This window comes from Cyprinus carpio, chromosome B19 (assembly GCF_018340385.1).
Source record: "Cyprinus carpio isolate SPL01 chromosome B19, ASM1834038v1, whole genome shotgun sequence".
Classification (NCBI taxonomy): domain Eukaryota; kingdom Metazoa; phylum Chordata; class Actinopteri; order Cypriniformes; family Cyprinidae; genus Cyprinus; species Cyprinus carpio.
The window spans coordinates 14,550,849-14,578,403 of NC_056615.1; the positions used below are offsets into that span (position 1 = coordinate 14,550,849).

At 39.1% G+C, this 27,555-nt stretch overlaps 2 protein-coding genes across 14 annotated transcripts in view; one reads left to right on the forward strand and one right to left on the reverse strand.

The window, feature by feature from the left end:
* Window positions 1–14,952, reverse strand: part of LOC109103047 (epsilon-sarcoglycan-like) — a 16,857-nt gene extending 1,905 nt beyond the window's left edge. Inside the window, exons 1-10 of one of the 4 annotated variants that reach the window (XM_042744881.1) lie at window positions 14,788–14,952; window positions 14,317–14,403; window positions 9,856–9,978; window positions 8,589–8,746; window positions 8,027–8,099; window positions 7,310–7,508; window positions 6,559–6,721; window positions 5,295–5,509; window positions 4,686–4,712; window positions 4,107–4,295 (exon numbers count right to left, since the gene is read on the reverse strand). In XM_042744881.1, the coding sequence (XP_042600815.1) occupies window positions 4,107–4,295; window positions 4,686–4,712; window positions 5,295–5,509; window positions 6,559–6,721; window positions 7,310–7,508; window positions 8,027–8,099; window positions 8,589–8,746; window positions 9,856–9,978; window positions 14,317–14,403; window positions 14,788–14,824 (1,271 nt within the window). In that variant the 5' untranslated portion in view covers window positions 14,825–14,952. The remainder of the gene's footprint in view (window positions 1–4,106; window positions 4,296–4,685; window positions 4,713–5,294; window positions 5,510–6,558; window positions 6,722–7,309; window positions 7,509–8,026; window positions 8,100–8,588; window positions 8,747–9,855; window positions 9,979–14,316; window positions 14,404–14,787) is intronic. The other 3 variants (XM_042744883.1, XM_042744882.1, XM_042744884.1) reach the window with 3 other exon arrangements.
* Window positions 13,172–27,555, forward strand: part of LOC109103048 (neurabin-1-like) — a 52,141-nt gene continuing 37,757 nt past the window's right edge. For 3 of the 10 annotated variants that reach the window (XM_042744870.1, XM_042744875.1, XM_042744877.1), the window contains exons 1-2: window positions 17,526–17,756; window positions 19,670–21,057. In XM_042744870.1, coding sequence (XP_042600804.1) covers window positions 19,759–21,057 — 1,299 coding nt within the window. In that variant the 5' untranslated portion in view covers window positions 17,526–17,756; window positions 19,670–19,758. Of the gene's footprint in view, window positions 13,480–17,525; window positions 17,757–17,776; window positions 17,965–19,669; window positions 21,058–27,555 lie in introns of those variants that run through there. The other 7 variants (XM_042744876.1, XM_042744878.1, XM_042744879.1 and 4 more) reach the window with 5 other exon arrangements.

A 27,555-nucleotide genomic window follows, 5' to 3' on the forward strand; every position in this document is an offset into this window, starting at 1 on the left:
ACGAGTTGGCCGGCGACGTCCTCTGACGTCACTACCAGTGCGACTATAAAACAGGCACCGGGAAACACGTCATTCATCTTCTTCGTCTTCACTGACTGTTTTGTTTGAAGCGTGCATCTGAGAAACGACCACGGTAAGAGCGATCTTTCTCTGTAATTATCAAAAAAAAAAAAAAAAAAAAAAAAAAATGGCATCCACTAGCAAGGCGTTTAGGCAGTGTGTACATCCGTGTCGGCGTTATTTGACACCTGATGACACACACAGTCTTTGCGTCTTTTGTTTGGGCGAAGAGCACGCACGCGACGTCCTTGAGGGGGCGATTTGCGTGCATTGCGAGCAGTTTTCTATGAAAAAGCTCCGCTCTCGTCTGTCTCTCTTTTCGAGAAAAGAGGGACAGCCATCTGCTTCCCGCGGTTCAGGACCCGCCGCTGCTGAGGCACGGAGGAGAATGAGCTCGTGGGGATCGCAGGTGGATCTCGCTGAGGAGTTTAGAGAGGGACTTTCACTTTCACGCTCTTCGGCGGCAGACGAGAGTGAACTTCAGGAAGAAGATGTGTTGTCATTAACACTTTCTGATACTGAAGTTAGTGCTCTGCTGGGTTCTGCCCAGGAAGAGCAGGAGATGTCTGAGGGTGAAGAAACTGAGGCTGAGCCTTCTCAATCCTCCTGCCCTGCGTATGCGGAGCTGTTAGAGGTTATGGAGCGCGCCACGGCAAAAGTTGGACTTGCCATGGAAGCGTGCCAGCAAAGTGACGCCGCGTGGTCGCCTCGACGAGCGTTATTTGTCTGACCATAGCCCTCCAGCCCAGGTGAGCCTTCCATTTTTGCCTGATTTACACACAGAAATCGAAAAAGAATGTAAGAGGCCGTTTTCTTCTCGCATCCATCGGTTTCAGCATACGAGTTATGCCAACATCGAGGGGATGCGCGAAAGCGGCTATGAGAAGATGCCCCCTGTAGAAGAGACGCTGGCTAGCTATCTCTCTGTGGGGGAAACATCCTCTCTTAAACCTCCCTCTTTGCCATCTAAGCCCCTACAGGATACATCCCGCTTAAATGGCAGAGCATACGCAGCAGCAGGTCAGGCTGTGGCTTCGTTGCACACAATGGCAGTGCTTCAGGCTTATCAGGCTGATCTGCTGAAGGACCTGGATAAAGGCGAGGGCCTTTCAGCTGACCAGGTAGCCGAGCTGCGCCGCACCACAGACCTCTCTCTCCGTGCTACCAAGCAGGCCGCCTCCGCCATGGGTAGGTCTATGGTAGCCATGGTGGTAACGGAGAGACATCTGTGGGTGAACCTGGCAGACATCGGGAGGAAGGAAAGGGGCTTTTCTTCTCGATGCTCCGGTCTCGCCTTCTGAACTTTTCGGTACCTCCGTCGAGACGGTGGTCGAGAAGTTCAGGGAGGCAAGGACGCGCTCGGCTGCCTTTAAATCCTTCATTCCACGAAGGTCCGAGCCCGAACAACAGAGGGGTCCTGGCCCGTCTCGGTCTGAGGATCAAAGACGGGCGCAGAAGGCTAGTGTCGTGGCTCGCGCTCCTCGCCTCCGCCTGCGGGTAGGGGTAAGAGGAATCGTGGGTCACGAGGACATAAGCAGGACCTGAGGGATGTGATTCAGACGAGGCAGCGTACTCGTCCGAATCAGAGCGATACCTAGGTAGCTACTCATTCCCTTTGGGTGGTCATTTCTGTTTTTATCCTCCCCTGCCTAATTCCCCTGTAACCACCAGCTCTCCACCTGATCGAGGTTAGGTGGAAAATTCTCGAACATAACAGTCTCCTATGCTGGACCTATGATGTTTTGGCTGGTTCTATGTTCATAGTAACCACCGTACTGATGGTCCGGACTAAAGGGAGGCTCCCCTTGAGCGGGGCTCCAGTACAGCAGGGTGGGTGAGTAAATGTACCCTTCTGTATATGTTTATGAAAATTGCTGGTGGTTATGTGTCTACTAATAAACTCTGTGAGTTTCCTTTACAGTGCTAAGCAGTTACGGCGTGTACTAAACACTCGTCAGCACCGGCCGTCCGGCCTTGTGCTCTGGTTTAGGCGACCGAGATCACAGGTTTCTGCGGGACCCTCGCTGATCATCAGACAGTACTGCAGGGAATTTCATGGATGTCCAGCCAGGTCACCCTGAGGGGCCTCCTGGCTGCTTAATGGTGCTATCGCATCCAGCGGGAAGTGGAGGTGGTAGTTACAGAAGACTTCCTGTATACACTGCCTCAGGTGATGCTCCCCTCGCCAGAGCTGTACAAGATTAACGAGCTTGCCTCGCCCGTGCGGTTCAGCGCCTTTGCGATGCTTAGGAACCTATAAGTACACACGCTAAGCTCTGTGTACTTTCTGGAGACCACATGGTGGTCAGTGTGCACGTGAACACTTTGCGCACTTTCTAAATCCACGTAAGTGGTAAGTGTGCACGCAAGACTATGGGCACTTTCTAAAAATCCTGTACGGTAAGGGTTACGCGCTCCGCCTCGTTCCCTTTCTTGAGATGATTAGACCTTGGTTCCTTGGGCTCCATTCAGCCAGTATGTATTTGTTTATACACTTCAAGCATCGCTCCCCCCAATATGAGGGGCTATTTGGGCGATACTCGTGGTAGTTTTAGCAGCGCTTCCCTGTTACAAAAAGGGTCGCCTATGAGCGCGCTACTCTGAATTCGGAGTTCTCTTCTCATATGAGATTGAGTTCGCTGTTTTTCCCCAGAGCGCTCCAGCTGTATTTGAAATGCGAAACCATTTCATCTATGAGCTGCTCTATCAGAGTGCCACGAGAGCCCCTCCTTAGAACAGTATTTGAAAATCCATGCTATGGTAAGTGTGCACGTGAAGTCTTTGCACACTTTCTGAAATCCACACTGTGGTAAGTTCGCACGCTAGTGCTCTGCGTTCTTTCTAAAATCCTATATGGTGAGGGCTCCGCGCGGTTGCTTCGTGCCCTTTCTTGAATTGGTAAAAGCCCCGTTCATCTTGGGCGCCACTCCACCCATGTATCCTCGGATACCTATCTAAACAGGGTGTTGCTACTGGAGATCTGTTGAGACAGCTCCTTCAGCAAGCTTTTGAGGAAGCAAGCTGTAGCCCCTGTGTGACAGGCAAGACTTAGTATAAAATGCTAGGTTCCTAGCCGTATCCCTTTAAAGGAATCTTTCCTGATTCCAAGCCTTTAGCTCTACCATCGGGCCGAGGCCCTAACAATTATGTTGGGTATGTAGCTTAGGCCTTTGGCCGTAAGGGGTATTGTCACAGACAGCCGTCTAAACGTCCCGGGGGCAACTCCCATTGAAATGGTAGAGTTGGTACTTAGTGTTCGCCATGATTCTGGCCTGCACTCCTCTCAGCATGGCGGCGTGGGTATACTGTTCCCAATAGCGATCCTTAGAGGACGCAGTTCAAAGTTCCCTTGAAAGGGAACGTCTCAGGTTACGAATGTAACCATGGTTCCCTGAGTAGGGAATGAGACACTGCGTCCTCTAGCTCCCTGCCATGCTTCGGACGCAAGCTTCAGACGAAGAAGTGAATGAATGACGTGTTTCCCGGTGCCTGTTTTATAGTCGCACACCGTAGTGACGTCAGAGGCTGTCGCCGGCCAACTCGTTGGTGTTCTTTCTTTTCATTTGTATACTTCAGACACGGGTCACGACGAGGTGTTCCCCATAGCGACCCCTAGAGGACGCAGTGTCTCGTTCCCTACTCAGGGAACCATGGTTACATTCGTAACCTGAGACGTTCTTTTTTAAAACATGCATTCTTTAAACATACTAAAAAAATCACTTACGCATCGATAAGTAACCAAAATTGTTAAATTCTTTATGATTTCAATTCCAACTCTACTTTTTCTTTTTCTTATCACTTCATTTTAGGTCAGTCGTACTGATGATAATACACATACGTTGTGATGTTTGATCTGCTTTAATCTCTCCAAGTCATCAGTGATTTAATACCAGGGCACTGGGAGATTCAAGCTTGTTTTTAAAGAACACTGGATTATAGTAACCTACTTTCTCAGCTCTTCTTAAACCAGATCCACCATTTCCAAACTCAAATTATACCTTACTTTTCACCCAGAAACTCTTGATTAAAGCAAAAGTCAGACTCACGTCTGCGTCTGCATGAGCGGCATGCTGGTGGTCTCGTAATTGTCGGGATGGAGGGGCGGCACCACCTCTCCGCTCACAGGATGGAAGACCGGCAGTGTCGAGAGAGGCCACGCAATCTCCCGGTTTTTAGACATGCTGCGAAGCTCCTTGGTAGACTTCTGAATGGAGCTGTGGTGAACCAGCTGAATACTGGGAATGGAAGGAGCAGCTAAATGACTATTTAAAGCAAATACATGCACAAAAAGTATAATATAGAATACCTGAAGTTCTAGGCATAACATTGGGCTATTTGTCTATTTTGCAGGGCTATTTGATGAATATTTGTCTTTTAACACACTACCTCATACAGTTATAATAATCATATATCTCTGTCACTGAAGCAGCTGCCCATTGATGACATCATGGAGACACAGAGGCGATTGTATGAATGAGATGGAAGTGAACATGTCACCATGATGAAGAATTTAAGATAACAAAACATAGGGAAGAAAAAAACATGGGGAACCTATCCAAAGAAAGGAAAAAAAGATCCAAAAAGGAGAAAGAAAAAGCCAAGACCACAGGAGAGGGAACACTTACTCTGGTGTTTGCATGTTTCTTTTTTCCCTAGAAACAAAACAAAATGACTGAATTAAATTCTAATATTAATTGTTAAAGACAACCACACAAAAGCCAATGGAGAGCGAGTCAGGAGGGGAATGGAGGGGTGTGAATGGATCAAATGAAGTCTGGTGATGCAGTGGTCTCCTTCAGGCTGCGGTGGTAGCTCTGATGGTGGGTGACATCATCAGGAAACACACTGGGATTGGCTGATAATGAAGAGGAAACATCTGCCGGAATGGCTCTAAATACAACAGATGGAACCTTTGGACTAAGTGTGTTTCAGTTAATGATTAAATAGTGAAAAAAAAACTGATGCTTGATGAAGATGGTAAGCTGCTTTTTGGCAGGGATGCGGCCCCGTCTTTCAGACTTTGACATATTCTAGAAAAGCCCTTAAGATCTTCACTTAACTGCTTAAAAGATGCTGTACTGGCACTGCATGGTTTATTATGATCCAAAAGTAATCTATCATTTAAATGTCAATCATTAAGCAATGCCCATTAATTACAAGTATTAAGTATAAGAGGAGATTTGTGCTTGCTTGTGTGTTTCACTTTCACCAAGAGTTTAGCACAGCAAACTTACACCCCTTCCCGTCGACAGCACATGGAGTAGGCGAGGATGATGAAGAGGACCAGGGCGACAGCTGAGGGCACCGCCAGGGTGATCAAGAAGTCAGTGAAATAGTCTCTACTTTTCAGTGACTCAGAAGGCGGGTTGTACTCGCCGATGTCCGGCAGCACACCTGTGCCCGGGTCTGGACGGTTACTGTGCACAGCAACAACCTTAGTGATGTCCACCTTTAAGAACAAAGACAGACTGGGCTCAGTATAAATAAACCCTTGACATGGTTAGATAATAACTACATTGCATTTCCTGCTAAATTTGTGTGCAAAAAGTTCTAAAAAAAAATTATTTTGAGGCACACTACAGTTCAAAAGTTTGGGGTAGGTAAGATCTTTTAATGTTTTTAAAGCATAAGTCTCTTATACTCACCACGGCTGCATTTATTTGATCATAAAACAGTACTACTGTGACATTTTTACAACTTAAAATAACTGTTTTCAAATTTATTGTTAATTATTATTTTATTCACGTGATGCCAAAACCGAATTTTCAGCAGCCATTACTTAAGCCTTTAGTGTCACATGATCCTTCACAAATTATTCTAATATGCTGATTTGTTGCTTAAGAAGAACATTATTTACATTATTATCAATGTTGTAAACAGCTGTGTCAGCTAATATTTTTGTGGAAAAAATATAATATGTTTTCCAGGATTCTTTGATGAGTAGAAAGTTCCACAGAACATTTATTTGAAATACAATTTCAAATTCTAAAAGTCTTTAATGTCTCATTTGACCAATTTAATGTGCTGAAAAAAGTACTAATTTCTTAAATGGCCAATATTTTGCTGACTATGGTTTGATGTCTCTGATATTAAGCTTATGTTAACTTTAGCTTCATCTCAACTTTTATGAAATTATAATTAATATAATTAGGCTTTAAATATTGTGAAAAAAATCATATTTAATAATGATGGGGATCATAAAAGTTTGACTTCTATTAAATGTTCATTTAAATGTTGTTGTTTTTCTCATTAAGTCTGCTAACAGTTACTTTTGGCACATATAGCTAAATGTTTCTTTAACCAAAAGATGGCAAGTAAAGTGTGAATAATATCTGCTTTAAGATAATGGAAAAGTGTAATAAAATAATAAAAATGAAACATGCATATTGTGCATACAAAAAAAAGTGACTCTAAAAGTAAATGTCATGTTAACTTGCACACAACAGTGGCCTCATTCCACAGTATGACACAGATCAGAGCCAGAGATCTGGCGCTCACCAGAGAGATCTTGCACCAGTCGATGTGAAACTGAGCTCTGAACTTCTTATCACAGCTGATGACAGGCTCCATCTCCTGACTGCAGCGCAGCTGGTTCTGTGGGGTCTCTACCTCTCGAAGGCACGATGAGAACTGCACGTCTGCTCCCACCATCACATACACACTGTGAACGTCACAGAAGCTCACTGAAGGGCAAGGCTTTATGCACAATGTTCATACATTTTTAAGCTGTTTAACAGTGAATTAGCACTCAACGTAACCATGCTGTGCAGAAACACAGCATAAAGGCTTTGACGACAATAGCACTAGATAGACAACACACATCTTCTGTCTGTCAATATGAGTGTTTTCTGCTCTAAACGAGAGCTCCTAAAATGCTTTATTTGGAACATTTTATCTTCTGAAAGAGGACATGAATATTTGATGAACTTATGCCAACGCATGAGGGATTTCCTCTAAAGAAATGTGAACTGAGAAGGGCAGCTTTTACGTAAATTCACAGGCCAATACCCACTGTTCTTCTGCCTACTGGGACAAAATGTTCTCTCTTTCATGAGTTGTTTTTTCTTTTTCTTTTTTTTTTTTTTAAATAAATTAATTTGAATAATATTGTAATTTATACGGTTACTAAACCATTTGTTAGCATAATTAAGATTAGCCAGAAGATACACTACTGCTACTTCATATTTGTTTATTTATACCACAAGTTCTGTGCCACTAATACATTTTTTCAGTGTATATTTGATCTCACCCCTCTTTCAGGTCGTTGATGGGTAATGGCACTCGTCCGCCCCGGTCCAATGCTGAAGTGATGTTGATGGCATTGAGTCTCTCCGGTTGCCACACGTTCTTGACCGCACCGAGAAAATCTCCCAGCACCTCACTGGCCAACATCTCCTCAACGTTCATGTTCTTGATGAAGAACTCAGCCTGATAGGGCAGAGGAAATTCTGCCAGAAAGTAAGAGAGGAAAGACATGAACATATCTTCCCGTATGCAATTAGAATGAACAGTTACATAACAGTTGGATAATAAGGCTGTCATGTTGAAGTGTCTCTTCATGGCAGATGGTGGACTGCGTCACTGTAAGGTCACATCTGCACGGAAACAGTTGCTCAGCTTAAAGCTAAACACAGATCAGGAACGGGGAATCTCATAGCATTTAATATAAACATAAAGCAGATCTGCCTGTGAAATAGATTTTGCAACATTTAATGTGGTGAATACACTAAATCAGCTGCTAAAATAACACGATTACCTGTTTAAAATATCATCAACTAATAACAGTATTACAAAAAAAAAATTCCGTCTGGCTGGTAGATTCATGAATCTTAAAATGACATGTTTTCCATGCTTTAGGATTATTCTCCATATTAAGGTTTTCAGTCAAACAGCAGAGTCTTTCTTTGAGCATATGGCTGTATGTTATAATGAGATTTGCGAAATCCAAACTGTTCTTGGCTCTCACCTTCTGTAGACATGATGTTTATGACCAAGTTGTGCCTGGCAGTTTCAAAAGTGCGTTTATTATACGCGGTAATCTGCAACACGCAAGAGGGAAAGTTTAAGCCCGGCTCAGGGCAGCTTTACATTCATGCCATGCAGAGGATGTCAGAACCAGATGTAAACACATACAGTTTCTCAAGGGTAAAGAAGAATAACAAAGCCAAATCCTTACATGAATCTAAAGCCTGAAAAATACACAAAGGAGATAAGCATACTTTTGCATTCAAATTCAACTTTGCCCTGTTACCTTCTACTCTCCTAGCAAAAAATGATTATAGATTTATTTCCACGAAAATAAAAACTATACACTACTATTCAAAAGCTGGGTCAGTATTATTTTTTACATGTTTTCGAACAGCATTTATTTGAAATATATATTTTTTAACATTATAAATGGCTTTACTGTCAATTTAATGCATCCTTGCTGAATAAAAAGTATTAATTTATTTCAAAGAAAACCTTACTGACCCCAACTTTTAAACGGTAGTGTATGACATCAGATGTGTTTATAGATGATGACACACCTCAATGATGGTCGGCTTGCCCACATGCTCTGCGGTTGGTGAGCCATAGAGGACTCCATCACTATGAGGGGTTCTTTGAATGTAACGCAGCCATCCAGGCCTGTCTGGATAGCCTTTGAGGTTGGTGTTAAATGTGATGGGATCATTACTCGAATCACCTGAAATGAAGAATCATTTTTATTTAAGTAATAAGGTATGACAGCCTGTGCCAAGTGTGCTTTTACATGGCTACTGCAAAAAAAAAAAATATTGTGGAGAGAAATGTACTTTATATTTATCATGTACTAAGTTTCCTTAGAAGATATAGGCTCTGACATGTAAACTGATATTAATATGTTTGGTGTGCATTGTTTTACAAAGCAGCTTCCAGGGTGAACAGGTGTTTCATAAAAATTAATATAGTGAAACCTTTATTCTGTATAGTGGTTTGATGTGGATAATGCTATTGCCAATTACCCGTTTCAATGGTTTTTTTTTTTTTTTTTTTGCTTGCTTTTGTGTTGATGCCATATACGCTTAAACATGAAAGTACCTCAAATGCTGTAAATGATATTGATGTAGAGCTTAGATAAATGTGCATGACTTCCTGTGTTTATACTGTAGAACACGTGTGAAAACTTAATGTTTGTAGCTAACCACAAAGGTCACTAAGAGGGTACATGGGGGTGAAGAGAAGGTTTAAAACCACAAGCAAAGGTAAAACAAACAAGACTACAGCAAAGAAAGAGAAGTGCTAGAAGATGACAACAACATACAGTAGGCGACAACGGAAGGACCTCAGACAAATTAAACAGGATTTACAGAGACTGATACTCCTATAACAGGAAGATTGGATCATACAGGATATAGAGGAGTTGATGAGTCAAATAGAATTGGAAGTTCCCAAAAAGAAGTATAAAAAGTCTTAGGAGTAAGGCACACCTGATAGTCACACCAAGGACACCTGATACTCTATTGAGCTTGCAGCTTAGCTGATTTTGTTTTATTTTTGCATTAACTACTTTGTATTTGATTTTATTGTTACTATTGCCTCCCGTGAGACTTTACTTATAACTACAAACTGAGCCTCAAGCAAGAACAACCACAAGGGAGTCTTCTACATCATTCCTGAAGAACTTGAACCTGCGGACGGGCGAGTGCTTCATGCTTTATTCTAGACAACACTAAAAACCAAACCTGAAAAATCATAAAGATAAAAGGACAAACATAAAAACAAAAACCAAATAACAAAATAAATATTATAGTAATATATTAAGAGTAAATATACCTGCTTTTGGATACGGTGGGAACTCTCCTTTAAAGTATTCCCTCTCTAGCACATGAACGAATAGCACTCCAGCAGAAGGATAAACGTTGCGGTCGGCGTGCGACTTAGAGAGGATGGTGACCACTGATGCAGAAAAAAAAATTACAAATTAATTAAATGCAGTGTAATATGGCAGACAAAATTACCTTACTGTAAACAGTAATACATCTGCACAGACAAAAAAAAAAGCTATTAGAAAACAATCAAATATATACACACTAGTGCTGTCAAACCATTCGTTGCAATTAACGGCATCAAAAATAAAAGTAATTGTTTACATAATATGTGTGTGCACTATATATTTATTATGTATATAAATACACATACATGCATGTATATATTTAAGAAAATATTTTATATATTAAGTATATTTATATATAATATTATATGAATAAAAATATATACATGTAAATATTTTTTAAAATATATACTGCATGTGTGAATAACACATTTTTTATTTTGTATACCATTAATCACAATTAATCATTTGACAGCACAATTTTATTTAACATTGGTCATTTCCTGAGCACCAAATCATCATATTAGAATGATTTCTGAAGGATCATGTGACACTGAAAACTGGAGTAATGAAATTTCAGTTTTGCCATCACATGAATAAATGACATTAAAATACAATAATTATTTAAATTGTAATAACATTTCACAATATTACAGCTTTTACTCTATTTTAGATTTTAGAATAAATGCAGACTTGTTGAACATGAGAGACTTTTATCAAAAACTATTAAATTGTAGTGTATATAAAACCAAACACAAAATTTTCATAGTAACTTAATTTAAATAAATAATTAATACAATTTTGTTGTTTCATAATAGACAGACATAACAAATAATGTTATAATTTATGGATATAATTATAAAAGCTTAACAGTGATTATCTTTGCATTTACATTTTTTGTCCTTTTCCAGTACTCTAATGTAAACTCTATATTTTAACTTGTATTTAGTTTTTAGTCTTTTATTTCTTGTATTTATGGGTTTATATAACAGGGTGTGTTTCTTTCTTCTAAAAATCATCTGTGTGGGTGTGTGTGAGAATGTGTTATGTGAGCGCGTGGTTAAGTGTGTCTTGGGTATGAGGCCTTTCAGGATGGTAGTACAGTCAGTCACATTCTCAAATGCTCAACACACCTCTCATCCCCCCATCCCTCGCTCTTCACATTAAACCCCCTTTCTCTTGGTGCAAAAAATACACATGCACACATATTCCCCGTTCAAGCATCATTTAAAAGAAAAGCGCTCAGTTTTTTTCAGTGGTTCATAATAGCTACTGGAGAGATGGTTGCCAGCATGCTTTTACAGTCTCTTTCTTTTCTCACTTGAAGTCAGCTGAGAGGAAGCTGCTTTTAAGACTCCACAGGGGAGTGTGCTGCACTGGGAGAAAGCTACTGCAGCGATGCACTACAGAAACACCAGATCTCTTCAAGCTTTCAGATACAAACTGCTTCTAGTACATCACTCGAGGCAGAGCATGTGCTTACATGGAGGCTGAAGGTTGCTCAAACACATTAAGCAGGTCAGAACAGTAAGAACCAAGGGATTACACATAGAGAGCTGACATAAATATGAATACATAAAGATAAAATAAACTTTTGATACATCAACAAAAAAAGAAAACAGTCCTGTGGATTAAAACCAGCCTACCCCATAAATTCACACACACACAAGCATGCATAATTTCTATAAGAGTACATTATGTGTATCAAAGGATAAATATATTTCAATGTATTTTAATATAAATAATTTAATTATTAAATGTTCTTTTCAAATTGCACTTTAAATTGACAATCGGTGAAGACTTTCAGAATTTTATAGAGACGATTCCTGTCTCTGAATCATAACAATAAATTCACACCAACACCTATATATTGTGTATTAAAATATATTTTTAAATATATTTACATATTATTAGTGGTCATTTTATGCAAATTATTTACATTAGTATTTAAATAAAATCATTTAAAATTTAAATAAATCACATTTAAAATCATTTTTAATACTATTTCTTGGTAAACTTCACCTTGTTCAAAAAAGTGAGTGCAATTAATGTTTTGATATTATTGTTGCAATGGGGGCTGGCTGTAAATGCAATGTTGATGTAACTTTTCTAGCATTCACTGATGTAGCAAATTATCGAATAATGATCGATTGATGTTTATAATGGGACATTTCAACAGATATAGGCTATATTCAAAAAAGTGATGCAGACTAGAGCACTTTTACAATTTTAAAAAGTTGATTCAGGCAAAACTGCATCATACAATCATTATACAGATTTTTTTTTTTTTTTAGCATTTTTGTGTGTTACCTTTTGTGTGTTATAATGTGGACAGTGCATGCAAATAAACACTATAAGCAAGCATAATTCATAATTTAATGAGTAACAAAATTATGCTTTAATTTGAATCAACGGCTGTTTATGCATCTGTTCAGGCCGTCTTGTCTATTTACATGCTGTCAATGTGACAGTATTTTTTATGTAAAGGTGTTCTATTCTGTTTCCCGTCACTCTGAGAAGAAAACCATCCAACCAATAAGACTTGGACTTCTGGTCACCCGTGCAGAACTGTGACAAAACTATTCTCAAAACAGAGTATTTTGATACGCAACAGCAAATACCAGAGGAATAGTCTGAAACTGGCTCTCACTGTCCTTTGATAAACACCATAGTGAATTTTTGCTCCGAACACTCATTTTGTTGTGAACAGGCTTTAAAACTACACAAAGATCTACTCTAATATGCAAAGGTCACAGAAATCCACAAACATTCATGCACTGTAGGGGCTTGTTGAACAGCTGTGTCTTTACTAATGGTTTAATCCACGGTGGAGGTATTGATCTGTTTCTGGGGCGTTGATGGCTGTGGTTTTGTGCGTATGGGGTCACAGATGCATGCTTTGAATAATTGGAGTGCCAGATGGTTTATTCTTTTACCCTGTGGGCAATCTTAGCCCAGAGCCTGTTATAAACCCAATAGCAACAAAACCACATCCCAGGGTCTATAAAATGATTTGAATACTGTGTGAACTCAAGGCAAACTGAAGGTGATGCACAACACTATATGCTAATGGGTCAGCCATTAATGGTTAATGCCGAACTTTGTGACACTAAGTAATGGCAGAGCAAACACGCACATGCGCAAACACACACACAAATTACAGACAGGCCCTGCAGTGGAAATGGCTAATCCTGGTTTATGATTTAATGGGCTGACCTTGGGTGGGTCAAATCAAGATATTCATCATGTGCCACACTTTCTCTTTTGCTCTCTCCCTTTTCCTGACACAGCCGGGGATGTCCTACTGACCTGTTGAATCAGCGCTGTGCTGACTTCTCCTTTCCGGTCAAAGGGGAATTCATGCACTTCACGATTCAATGGGAGGAAAAAAAAAAAACAGTGCAGACTCATTGCAGGATTGAGAAGACGTCAAACCGTTCAAAGTTCTGCGCCTGGAAGTCAATGTTATGCATAAAACTGGGTCAGCCTGTCATGACTAAGCTGTACCCGGGAACACACTCAAGGTGAAGTGAGTGAATGCTTTTCTCAAGCCGTCCATTTAACAGGTAATACCGATTTTCATTTTAATACACTTGAAGAAGTGGATAATGGTTTTAATATCAATGCATTTATAATGGACATACAATGCAGAATGTATTATGCACATCAAAATGTTTATGTGAAACTGTAAGCATTTACAAAAAAACATGTTATATATTAGAGGTTGAATAACTGGACTACTGCATGTTAAAATACACAAACAGTAGTTTTGTTAAAGAAGTAACCTAGTTCGTACCCTTCTACTTCAAAAGAGTCAAGAGGAAGGTGAATTATATAGGTTGGCGATTCAGCAGGTTGGCAGGTGTTAAGCCCAAAAAGCTTTGCACGGCAAAGTGCTGTGCGTGTGTTATGATCGCTTCAAACACATCGGCTTTGTCTCAAAATCTAGTGAGCTGCCTACCTAGTCAGCATTTCGAACATCACATGTACCGCTTTGGGTATCTGGCTACGCATGCCATAATGCCCAAACCGTCTGTATAAGAAGCTCATGAATGAATCAGTGTGCTGAATGAATATTTTAAGAGAATGAATCACTCTAGTTCACTTGACTCATATTTTTCATTCACCTGTTGTACATCCCTCCTTTTTACAGTGCTTTTATTGATTATTATTGTTATATTTCTTCAGCAATTCACAGCTGTAGCAGTTTTTTCCTGGGGTCTCCCTGTCCATTTGCTACTGTAAACAAAAATGTAAATGTTAATTATGTTGCATAACTTGCAAAAAAGGCCACTGAACCGAGTCAAAAGATTCGAGTCACTGGGATGAATCACAATCCCCACTGCTACTAGGCAGGCAGCATGCTAGTGTTTGAGACACAGCCATTCTTTGCAATCACTCACCGCCACTCTGAAACACAGATCTCTGTTTGGAGTCGATTAAAGCCCGGGATTGTCCGTCTATGCCACTGACAGAACGAACTATTACGGCTTTTACAACAGACAAAACAGGAATAATAGAGGGGGAAATGTCATAAAACCATTTAACGTTACTAAGAAAAACGGCGTCGTATTTTTACAAGACATTCCTGTTGTTCAGGCAAAAAAACAAGTGTATCAATGTTGCTGACATTTAGCTATAGCATGTATAAAATAATACATTATTTGTGGAAACTCGTATATTAGCGTCTCTTTCACGTAGTACAATTGATATACCGTCTCTGCAACTTTGAATTAGCGATTAACTGCCAGTCAGTTTATCCATATAATGTAATGTGAACGAGAGCTATTCCGTTAGCCAGCAGGCTAGCTATCGTCCTACGGATAAGAACGATTATTTCTCCCAGTGTCGTCGTCTCAGGTCTATATACGTACCCACTATGAGCCCCACGAAAACGCCAGCCGAGACCATCGTTCATTTGTCGCAGTAGCTCTTAACATCACACACTTGAAGTGTCGCTGGTGGTCCTCGCGACGTGACAGCCATAAGCATCATCCTCCGCTGCTCGGATTCCTCCCACTCACTTCAACTGATGCGCGCTGGTTGGCTGAAACATCTGGCGCAGATGCTGGAAAAATCGCAAGCTATATTTACAGGGGGACCCAGTTAAGAGAGAATGGGAAACATATGTAGCATATATCATTTTGTAAAATGCAAACCTATTTGTGTAAGCATTTATTATTATTATTAATTTTGTTTTATGATGTATAGATGCTAAATATAACAGATGTTTATATAATTTGCCTAATATATATCAAACTAGCTCCCAAATGAGAACTTTTGCTCATGTTTTCAACTTATGTGTATTCTGTAAAATGTTTAATTAGATATATAGGCCTATCAATTTAAGTTGTTCTTTCTTTCTTCTTTCTTTCTTTTTTTTTGCAATTTTTAATTAACTTATTTTTTCTTCTAAATTTCTTAACACTTTGCTTAGATTTGAAGTTTTCTTGCTGAGATTTCCCATCTTACATCCTATCTTGAGTTGTCCTTTGTTTAGTTGTTTGTATTTCTCCCTTTTCATTCATTCATTCATTCATTCGTTTATATTTCAATGTTAATTATTTGTAATTAAAAAGATGTTCAGTGGAAAAAAATGATGTTTAGAGATTATAGATAAATATACAATAACAATAGTAATAATAGATTATAAATAATTATACAATAACAATATTAATAATATTAGCAATAAAAATATGCCAATAGCCAACAATACATTATGGGTCAGAATTATCCATTTTTCTTTTATGACAAAAATCATTGGGATATTAAATAAAGGTCATGTTCCATGAAGATATTTTGTAAATTTTCTATCGTAAATATATAAAAACCTTTTTTAAAAAACTAATTTTTGTTTAGTAATATGTATTGCTAAGAACTTCATTTGGACAACTTTACAGTAAAGGCGATTTTCTCAGTATTTAGATTTTTTTGCACCCTCAGATTCCAGATAATCAAATAGTTGTATCTCGGCCAAAAATGATCCTATTCTAATAAATCTCAATTGAAAAAAAGATCCTTATGACTGCTTTTGTTGTCCAGGGTCACATATTATAAAAATAATTTATTATTTTTGCATTTTATTATCAAATTTAAAGTGGCTGAAAAAGTGCAATAAGTTTTGCTGTTTGTGACTGACACCACTTTAATTTTTTTACTTTCAATTTGAAAATTGCTGACTTATGTATACATGTAGCATGACCACTGAAATGTGATTTATTTAAATATTTGGTTTTAGCATGTAGTGCAAATGTAGTGCTGTAAAACACAAACACAACCCCTCTCTAAGGATAATGCACAGGAGGCTCCTCCCTCCCCCATCCATCATGCCCCATAAGCTCTAAAGATGACAATGAGATAAGGTCTATTAAAATGCATCCAACCCCCCATGGAGAGGCTGAGCACGCAGATGGTCATCATGGCCATTTGCACTGTGCACAACGCTGCACAGCTGGACAGCTTATAGTGAGCACCACGAGTGATACAAACCTTCTGTTGGGTCTTTAGCGTTTTTTGTACCTTACGAAAAAAGTGCTACTAGGCTTCATCCTGTGCCATCAATGTTTTAGGTTGCTAAGCAACATCTCCAGACATCCGCTGACAGAAATACAAGGGGATCAAGTGATATGCAGTAAATAGTATAAAAACTGCTTTGTCTATTGTGCTGCCCGCAACACAGTTCAGCGGTTTTTATTAAATTTCCTTGGCAGTCTTTGGGTTAAAGGGCACAAAATCAGAGAAATAGGATTGGGATTCAACATTGGCTTAATGAAACAAACAAGAAGTAAAAAAAATAATAATAATAATAATTCCATTTGGGCCTAGTATGCAGTAAACATCACTAGCCTAAACCTTGTAAAATCAGTCTTAGAATAGCGTATTAGAAATCCTGTTTTTCTCATTCTCTGAATAATTCATTATTTTTATATTAATATTTTTATTACTTTATGACTTTGTCACTATCCTTATGCTTCAAAGGCGGCACAGATGCTGTATCTGAAGTAAAAAGTGCATAATGTATTTATAAAAAAAAACAGAATGTTGTGAATATTAATTATTATCGATAGATTTTGTTTAATTAATTATTAAAAATGTTTTACATTTTAAAATGGTAAATATTAGAAATATTAAAATAATGAAATCAAACATGAAATATGTCAACGAAAAATAAATAAATAAAAAAGTTTAATTATTTATATATATTCCCTGAATTCTGTTCCCAAATTCCATGTAAAAACTCAATGCCAACCGTCTAATTGTTGGCTGTTTGATCAACTGATCACATTATAGATAGTATTCAATTATCTTTCTTGTCACCACGTGGCCTCTAACTCAACCACTGTAGTTATTATGCTGCGATTTTAATTACTTACATTCCTTTGCTAGGCTGCAGTTTGCTCGTTCCCTCTCTTCACAGATTATTGGACCAAACCATTCTTAAAATTAAGGTTATACACCTGTCACGCTGTTGAAGCTCTTATAAAAATAGCACACAGGCAAGTAATTCAATTCGTTTCGGTAAATAAATTTAGAAATACAGAACTGGTTTCGTTTGAGTGATAGTTTGACTCTGAATGGTGTAACGTATCAACACCCCTACTAAGGGAATGGCGGCATCACCCCTCGCCTGCAATGGCGTTGTCTAGCTGCGCGCTCGTGTGTGTGTGTTTGTGTGTAAAGCCCGGCTTGTATGTCATATTGTGTCAATTGTCTGGTGAAGTTCAGCATGGCAGTTTGATGCTAATAGAGGAGCTGAATTAAAATGTTGTTCAATGTCATTCCCCTTTGGTTAATGATTTAAAGCGAGGACACATTTATTCCTGGGGTACATTTGAATACGTAGGTAAGTGACTTGTTTTGGAGCAGCAACAAGGGAGTTAAGCAATACTTGTGTCACTTCTGCTTCGTGTTTTTGAGCGATGTTTTGCTAGCTGTGGCTAAACACACTCGCTGGAATGAGCTAGGTCTGTATTTTTGGAATGTTCCTGGATACTGGGTTTGTAGGATGGAGCTGTCAGTGATGCAGGCGATGTGATGTGATGCGCGTAAGGGTTGGTTGTTCATCATCTTTGAATAGCGCAATGGTCGCACTTTTGCTAAATGCATATTTATATTTGCCACAAAATGTGTTTCACATTTATTTGCGTTATGCATGCTGTGAGAGTTAAAAGTGCGCTGTTATTTAACCAACAACAACTGTTTTATATCACGCATGTAGCGCGCACAGTTATATTTTGTCCTTGTGTTGGTCTGAAATGTGCATCTGCCTTACCGTGCTTTTATTATCGATATAAAATGTTAATTCGTGATATGTGGGGTGGATTTTAAACACATCCTGGCAGAGTAAAATGCAGCGCCTGTCTGCGGCACACGTTGGGTGATGGAAAGCCAATCTAATCTGTGAGTCACATCGAGATCTGCGTCGAAAACATCGGTGCATCAACAACATAGCGCTGAAATTGAGTGCTCCGTCGGCCTTTATGGCAAAGTGATGATCACGCATAATATTCAAGAACCAGGGCGGTGGACTCTTAAGAGCCAGTGCAAAGGCACCCTCCAGCATCTGAGCCCCTTTTGAGCTGTTGTTTACAAACCGATGTGCAGAGTTGCTTTAGAGATGTTGTTTTCATCTGTCGTGCTGCTGTTCAGTAGGCTATTGAAACAGCGAATTTGGGGAAGTGACTCCATTAAGCCAACCCAAAACTAAGTTTGACATGTTTTTGTGTAGATGTGTGAACAGAATTACTGTAAAGTGGGAGATTCGTGTCTCATCAAATCACTAACGAAATTTAAATCCAAAATTCAAAGTGTGCTTATAAGGTGTGTGCCCACCTGTACCAAATAAGCCCACTACACATTTTCAATGTAAATGCTTTACATCATATTAGACACTTCGATTTAGATTCATTTTTGATTAGTCAGCAGCATGACTGACTGATTGATGAGCTGCTGATCAAACCAGATTATCTGAGCATCCATCCAAACACTCTCAATATGGATGTTATTTTAATCTTACCATGGTACCTCAAACCTGTTCTTATACTGTATCTTATCTTAAAGTCAGTCAATTCCTCTGACACACTCTTTTCTTTGGCTGAGCATCTATCTGGACTCTTGAGCTTTCTGTCTCAGGTCATTCTATCAACTGCATATTTCTTTGCCAAGGCTGCAGCTTGTTGTGAGACTTATTTTTAGACTCTTTTTTTTCTTAGTGTGTTTGCACAATAAAATATAAGTGGGTATTAAAGTTCCTGATATAAAAGGATGTGTTTTGAGCACAGTGAATTCAGCTTTTTATAAGAAGTTCATTACTGTAGTTTCTTATCTTAGCAAATTTATTACAAACAATAGGGGTCAATGGAGTAGTTTCTAATAATCTGGCTTGACAAAAAAAGTTATATTTCTGTGATTATATGCACAGGTAGATCATTAGATCTTTTATTGGCTTAAGAAGCTTCTATATATGTAGTTTTATGTATATTCTGAAAGGATGGTGGGACACTGAAGAATGGAGTAATGACTGCTAAAAAATCAGCTTTGCCATCACAGGAATAAATTACATTAGAAAATATACTGTATTAAAATAGAAAACATTTTTAATTGCAATAATATTTCACAGTATTTCTGCTTTTACAGTATTTTCGATCAAATAAATGGAGACTTATTGAACATGAGACTGCTTTCAAAAACGTATTACCTTATAATTTAATTTACTCTATAGGGTCACAATGACAAGTTTCCACTTTATGTTTTCAGGAATCCCCAACAAAATGTGATTGCACCCAACAAACAACCTGAAGGAATGTTACTGTATATTTGAGAAGACCTCCATTGTCGAGGCTAAGATGTTGAAGATGGAGGCCTCGGCAGAGAGGAATACCCTGAGGAGTGCTTCCCCGCACCGGAATGCCTACAGGACGGAGTTCCAGGCTCTAAAGAAGGCGTTTGACCAACCGAGACAAGATGGAGACCCCAAACCCAAGGACCAGGAGGGGGTCAGGCAGCCTCGAGGGCGGCAATATGGGGCCCATGTTAGTCGCATCAAGAACATGTTCATGCAAATGGGGACTGAGAACACTGGGTCCAACAGACGATCAAGGGAAGAGACCTCCCCACAGAAACTCAACAAGCCAACAAACTTCATCAACAGGGCAGATGGGTCAGAGGTCAATTTCCAGCAAGGGACTGGAGAGCGGACTGCCGGTGGCCCACATAACACAAAATTCTCTGAAACAAGGAAACTCTTTGAGCAGAGCTCCAGAGATGCTTCACAGTCACCCGTGTACTCTTACGGCCGGGACAAGAGGGGTTCTCATGAGCATTTGGATGACTGGCGGGGGGCGCGTTCAAACCGAGGCAGTACGGACTCTTTGGATAGTCTTTGCTCCAGGACAGAGGCCTCATCTCCCACTGTGAGTCAGCTCAGTGCTGTGTTCGAAAATATAGACCAACAGGGCTCCGGTGGTACTTTCAGAAGAGGCCAAGGAGGCGGAAGAGGGCTGTACTCCCCAGATGGCTTACAAAAACATGGGGAGGCCAGCGAGGATGATACCAGTGCGCGACAGTCTCCGTCACGTGGCTTTTACAGGACACGAGTGGGTAGCAAGCACAATCTGCCGGTTTCTTCATCTTCAGAAGATCTTCTCAGTCCTAGTCCTCTGTCGGAGGCTGTGGACCAGGTGAAACCCGATGAGAAGAAGCCCCAGGAAACCCCTGACTTGGTTGATGGATCCAGTGAGCCCAAACCAAAAGATGAGGTACACTCAACCAAGGCCATAGACAGTTCTTCAGCAGAGACTCACGTCAATGACGCTGCAGGAAATTCACATGAGTCTACAGCTACCAAGGTCCACGAGGACACAGACGGTCATGTGAAAGAGGAGTCTAGCCGGATTACAGAGGATCAAATTGGAGAACCCAGTGAGGAATACTGTGGCAATGAGAGAGTTATTTTCAATGCCGATGGAGATGCTTGCTACCAGGGCTGGGGGGAGAGCTGCACTGACCCAGAGGATGACCTATATGATGATGAGCTTTCCTATGACCCAGGATCAGAGATTACGGAGATTCCCGGTCTTCCAGAGGAGGAAAAGGAGGATATTCCACAAAAAAGGAAAATTCAGTTCAGCTCTGCTCCCATAAAAGTAAGTTTATTGCTGGTCTTTAACTGTATTAATGGGTCAATTATGTGACATTTAAAGTCAGCATGAAATGGAATTTCACCCTGTCTATTTTTTAAATGCATCTTATTGATCTTATTGTGAACAATTCATCCATACATACAGTATGTTTTTTTTTTTTTTTAATTAAAATGTAATAAAACAAAAAACCTTACAGTGAAGCAACTGACATCTCTCTGGTGATGTTTCGAAGACTTCCCCAATTAAGTTGTCTGTTTAAACCCCACCAAGCATTCAGCTCTGCCTCCATCCAATCAACAATCGATGGCTAGAACCAGTTCCTGCTCAACATTGTTTTTCTTTTTCGATAATCCATTTCATTCGGATGTACGTCACAAAAACAGAAGAAAAGATCTTTCACTATTTCCATTTCATGAGATTTTAGTATTATTGAAATATTATCATAGTATTTATTATATTTTAAAATTAGGTTTTATTTTGAAATTTTAATTATTAGTTATGTGTGGTTGAAATTTTTATTTGTTTTTGTTTTTTAAATATTTCTATTGAACAGTTTTAGTTCTAGTAATTCTTATACTTTAGTTTAAACTAAAATTACATTTTCAATTTAGTTTAAACTGAAGTAAAAAAAAATTAGCCTACCAAGGCAACATTTCAATTTTTTTTTAAGTTTTTAAGGTTTAAAATAACTTAAATACTTTAATAGTTCTTGTATCAACTTTTTTTTAAAAGTTTTTTAAATGACAAATGTTACATCATGATCATGATACATTTTCACTCCTTTACCTTGAAAAAATAAATAATGATTAAGGTATACTCAATAGCATAAACAAAACATTCTAAAACAAAGATGAATACAAAGAGTACATTTGTATTTTATATTTTTCATTCCTTTTAAAAGATTTTTCTTTTCTTTCTCATGGACACTCTTAAATTTTCTTAAACAGACTTGTTAAGAGATCACCTGCATCTTGTTATTGAGTTCCTGTTGTTCATCTTGTCTAATAGCATAGTCATAATTGAATCTATTGTGGCCACTGATGCCTTTTTTATTGATTATCTCCTTATCTAGCAAGAGCAATTCTCTGTTTTGCCCGCCTATGTTAGTGCTATTTAGATAATGAGCAGACAGAACCATAAACTGACATCCAGAGGCCCACTCATGCCTGCAGGGAGATGAACACATATAGCTTCTGTCCTCACATGCCTCGCTGGCTCTCCTTGCTGTAACTTTTCATACCACACTGTCTGTCCCCATGCTTCTCAATCCCCGCTCCTCTAGACTATGATCAAGTCACGCTCCCATGAGAACATGGATAACCACTGTGTTCGCAACTTTTTCCAAGGTGAAGCATGAAGGTAATTACAGTCTGTCTATCGATGTCTTGTGTTTTGAAGGAGGCTACAGAATCACATTGTTTGAAAGGGGATTTTTACGATGTTAACTTCTCAGAAATGCATTTTACAGCCAATTAGAGTTCAGATCAATTCTATTAGCCAGCATTTAAATCACTTATCTTTGATTTGGCCAAATAATAGCACAGCTGTGGACTAGGACTGTTGTCATTGATTAGTTGCGATATCATGAAAATCACTGCTGACTGTTTGAGTTGCTGGAAATGTGTTTACAGCTCTGGCTATTAACTCTGATCGGAAGCTGGATGGAGATGTGGAAAGCGCTTGAAAACAAACATTCCCCTGGTTGGATCAGTCCCATTAATACTCTTAATCAGTGCTGGACCGGTTCTCCTTTTGTCCTCCTTCTCTCAATTGGTAAACGTGATGTTTGCTTGCTAATCTCCCTCACACGAGCTGAATTTCATTGAGCAGTCGTGTGCTGGTATTAGCTGAATTAAAAGGTCCATTACGCACAGTTTGTACTTCTTTTTGCTCTTGAAGTATTGTATTCTTAGAGTCCCTTAATCAGATCACATCCCAATGCTACTCTCCGTTTGAAATCTTGGATCTGGTTGCTAATTATAAACGTGAAATATAGGTCTTCACAGCTGCTGAATGATAAATGTGTGACGGTGCATTTGAACATATGGTTCGTAACTGGTATTTAGATCAATCTGGTATAACAGAAGTGTCATTTAGCTGTTCTTTCATAAATAGTCATGAACTAAATATTATTAAATAAAGCGTAGTACTGTAGCACGTGGAGCAACCAGAAATTGGCAGGCTTTTGTAAAATGGCATTGTGCCGGCTGGGTTAACTGTCAGCTCAACTGAACTGCCCTGGTCGTTAGCTTAACAAAGAAAGACTTTTTCATGAGTCAGGGAATTTTGAACCCAGGCCACATGGTTTTTCTGCAGACACAGAGGAAATAACAGTCTGTGTTCAGACTTGAGAAAGGGACTGATTTGTGGTAAAACATTGTCCATTATTAACCAGGCTAGACTAGCTTGTCGTTGAATAGAAGTGTCCGTCATTCATCACACTGAACATTTTCTCTCTTGCTCATAATATTTCTTAGCCACTCATTAAGTGGATCGTTTCCATATTAAAGCATTTCAAAGAGTAATTAATGTAGAGTTGCTGTAAGAGGCTCTTGTGCGAGCAGCTCTAGTGGCTGTGTGGAATAACAGCACTCTCAAAGACCCTTCCCTCCATTTACTCTGACGATTACAGGTTCATCAGTTTCAAAATAATCACAGCATAATTCCCTGATTCATCTTTTTTCAATTTCATGCAGTAAATTAGGCTTGTATTATTTATAATTTTCCATCTGCATGTTTTTTTGATTAATGACTTAGCATTGTGCTTGCCAAACGGGTCTGTTTAGATGGGGTTCATTACCTAAATTCAGGTAATAAAATGCAAAAAATAATGGCTGTTGTTTAGCATAGCAAAATGAATAGGCTTGACTTTTAACTTTTAAAAGGACGGTCAGTCCGCGCCAGTAGCCTCATGGGCAGCGCACGGACATATAGCGCCATTGTGCTATGGGTGTCCCGAGTTCGAATCCCGGCTCGAGAACCTTTTCCGATCCTACCCCGCTTTCTCTTTTCCACTTCACTTCCTGTTATGTCTACACTGTCCTGTCATAATAAATATATAAAAAAAAGGATGGTCAAAAAATGTTGATAATGTCCAAGTCTGTACATCTGTGGGCAAGTTGCATAACATCCCCACATATTGATCTTATTCAGTCAGTGCCATAATTTTGACAGAAATGAAAATGAGGATTTTTAAAGGATAAAAGTATAGTGCATCTGAAGTCTGTTTCTGTGTTTATTAACATGATTGTTGTGATCTTTCGGACAAAAACCTTCAGAAGACTAAAACCCCCTACAATTTTGTGTGTTGTGAAATCATCTACCTTTACAGTGCATGCCTTTTTAAAGACTGCAAGTCTATCCCTCACAGCCTCATTTTAATCTGTGCGAAATTCAGTATGGTATCTAATCTGGTGGGTGGGTGCAGTTTGTGGTACTGTAAAGTTAGCAGTTTGTGTTTCCCAGTTTGTGTTGCAAAGAATGTCATAGAATGTTTGAAATAACATAACGTGGAGTAAATGATGACAGAATTTTCATTTTGTGGTGAACTATGGCTTTTAGGACATTTCTTCATATAATAAAACAATTTTATTACTGTGATGGGTCATCACATGATGTCCAATATAAAAATTAGGATCTCAAAGCAACCAAATCACTGACCTAGCTGAGTTTAATGGATTTCTTCCACAGGGGTTGTTTTATAACCACTGGAGGCAGTGGAGGGCACTTCAAGTCAGTTTCATTGACCTGACTCAATGTCCACATCCTGTTAGTCTAGCTCTGATAATGAGGACATGGCATCCAGTAGCCAAGTCCTCTGCCTGTCCCTTTTTTTTTTTAGTAGACAGTTGCACAAATCAGTTTTATTACTTTTGCAGCTTTTCACCCATTATGTTACGAAAGCATGTGCCTTACCACCGCAATACAAGAAAGGAAACAAAATGAGAAAAATGTTGCATTATCATGAGAAAGTGTGATACACCAATGTCTGATGTAAACTCAGGCATGTTTACATTCACTGGTTTTGTTGTCACAACATTCAGCAACTGTAGATTTTTAACATGATATTCTTTCGTGGTTGTATAGTTGAGTAATATCTGTTTAGAAGATACTTTTATACATATCTTCTTATATTAGATTTAATTGAGAACAAATTAACCAGATTCCATCGAATGAAGCATCAAACACGTGCCTGATGCAGGAGCGATTGTCTGTTTTACAGTCAGTTCTAGTGTTTGTTTAGCTGTGCCCTGTGTTACATCCATCCTGTAATCATCCACCTACATAAACTGCACTTACAGGCTGAATGAAATATGACATTAGCTCTGCTAATCTTAGCCTCTTGTTATGGCATATTTATTCCTTCTTGATTCACTAATGGATTTGAAAGACTGGGCAGCAGTTGAATGACTGCTGAAATGATTCAGTGATTATACACTCCATTCTGTGCTTAGATGAACATACTGTAAATAGATCACATGGCTCTCTGTGAATCAATCCAGCCTTTTACTATATCAGCTCAGTCCTGTTATTCAGTTAAAAGGGTGGATGGCTATAGTCTAGTTATTAGCCATATTTTAGAGTTATATTAAATAGATATAAACATACTTTCAGGAACGTAGATAAGAAAAATCTTAGTGAGCTGAGTAGAGGATGTATTATTCTTTTTTTGTTTTTCATTTTATTTTAAAGGATCTCCAGTAGATCAAGGTATTTTGGAAGTAGTAGCCCTGACTGGAGTAGATTAAAGAGGCTTTATGTAATTGGAAAAAGGCTATTTCAACCTTATACCGTGGATGAAGATGTCTCAGTTGGTTATTTCATGATGATTTAGATGGTTGCTATGGTCCAACAAGCATAGTTTTCTAATTAGTTGATTTTCTATTTAAACAGGAAGTTTGGGTGTAATGTATTGAAGCGCCAATCCGTTGAAAAAAATAAAGTAAAATGGCCAGGGTTTAGTTAGCTACATAACTGCTATGATTTTCTGCTTTCTGTTGAGTTGTAATGGGTGGTTAGCGGGTGGGGAATTCTAATTGTAGAGAGCATCTGATTGGACAAAAATTTGTGAAGTGCAGGATGAGTCATCAATATTTTTGTCATTTTTCTAAGAGAAAAACTGTGTATTTTAAATATGTAAAAAAGTTTTGTCCATTACAGTAGACATGTCTACATTTTGGTCTGTTTACAGGAGTTATGTAGTCGGTGGAAAACTGATTTTGCTCATTTGTTGAATTTGTTATGCAGAACAAACTTGCTGTCATGAGATATCAATGTGCAGTTTGTGCACTTCGGGTTCAGGGAAAAATAGGCAATCAAGCAATTGTCTTGTTCTCATGACAGCGATTTTGAAACTGTAGTCATTGGCAAAGATCTGTCTCACAATGCATTATGAATGCTGTGGTATTTTTTGTTTGCTTGTTTCTCTGACATCTGACCCCTTCTGGAGATGAATTTTTAACGACTGTGGAAACAGAAGACAGGCCTGTGGTTCTGACGCTGCACTGTTCCAGCTGTCCGTGTCAGGCGCTTATTCTCCACAGCTCTCCCTCCGCCCCCCGTCACATGCCGTCACTGAATCTATCAGAGAGCGTAGTTACTGCTTTTTTACAAGCTGGAAACAAGGAGGTGTTCAATGCTGACACAGTGCCCTGTATTGTTGTGAAACAGTCAGGACAAATGTGGTCGCTGTGTGTTCACCCAGATGTGTAGAGTGCCATTTTTCCCTCAGTATGCACCCATTGTAATTAGTAATATCTATAATAATAATATTAATAATAGTAATAATAATTTAGAAAAATAATGTATATAATGCTATATTTCTTTTTTAAAAAGGATAGGACGTGATGTGTCCAAGTATGGTGACCCATACTCTGAATTTGTGCTCTGCATCAGAGTCCTGCACGGGTCCATTTTTGGAGACCTGCCCCTGCCCGTACCTGCAAAGTTCAGCACCAGATCCGACCCGTCACCTGTGATAATATCAAAATTAAATCCGCACCCGCCCAGACCCATTACCCGATCCGTGCCCGCGAAAAAATCACACACGCTAAAATCATTCCAATTAAAGTGCTTTATTTTTTATCTTGCACCTCTCTCAACATCACAACAGCGTCATGAATGGGCTAATGAAACAGGCTAAAGTGCGCTTTGTTTTGCGCCATTGAAGTAGCCTACCATTGGCACCTAAATAGGCTATGGAACCTGATAACTATACGCAAATAGACCTATTAATGAAAAAAACAAAACAAGAAAAAATACAATCTGAGCCTGTCGCTCACAAACAATAGCCTTACTAGGCTATGAGAAGCATCAGCAAAAGTCGCACTGTCGCAGTGGTGGTGACGTGATGGGTTTTAGGAATGTCACAATCCACCCGTTTTAGCCACTTTTATGCGGGTATCTGCAGGTACCCGACCTGTTGCAGGACTCTACTCTGCATTTATCCCATCCAAGCGCACACACACACAGTAGTGAACACACACCCAGAGCAGTGGGCAG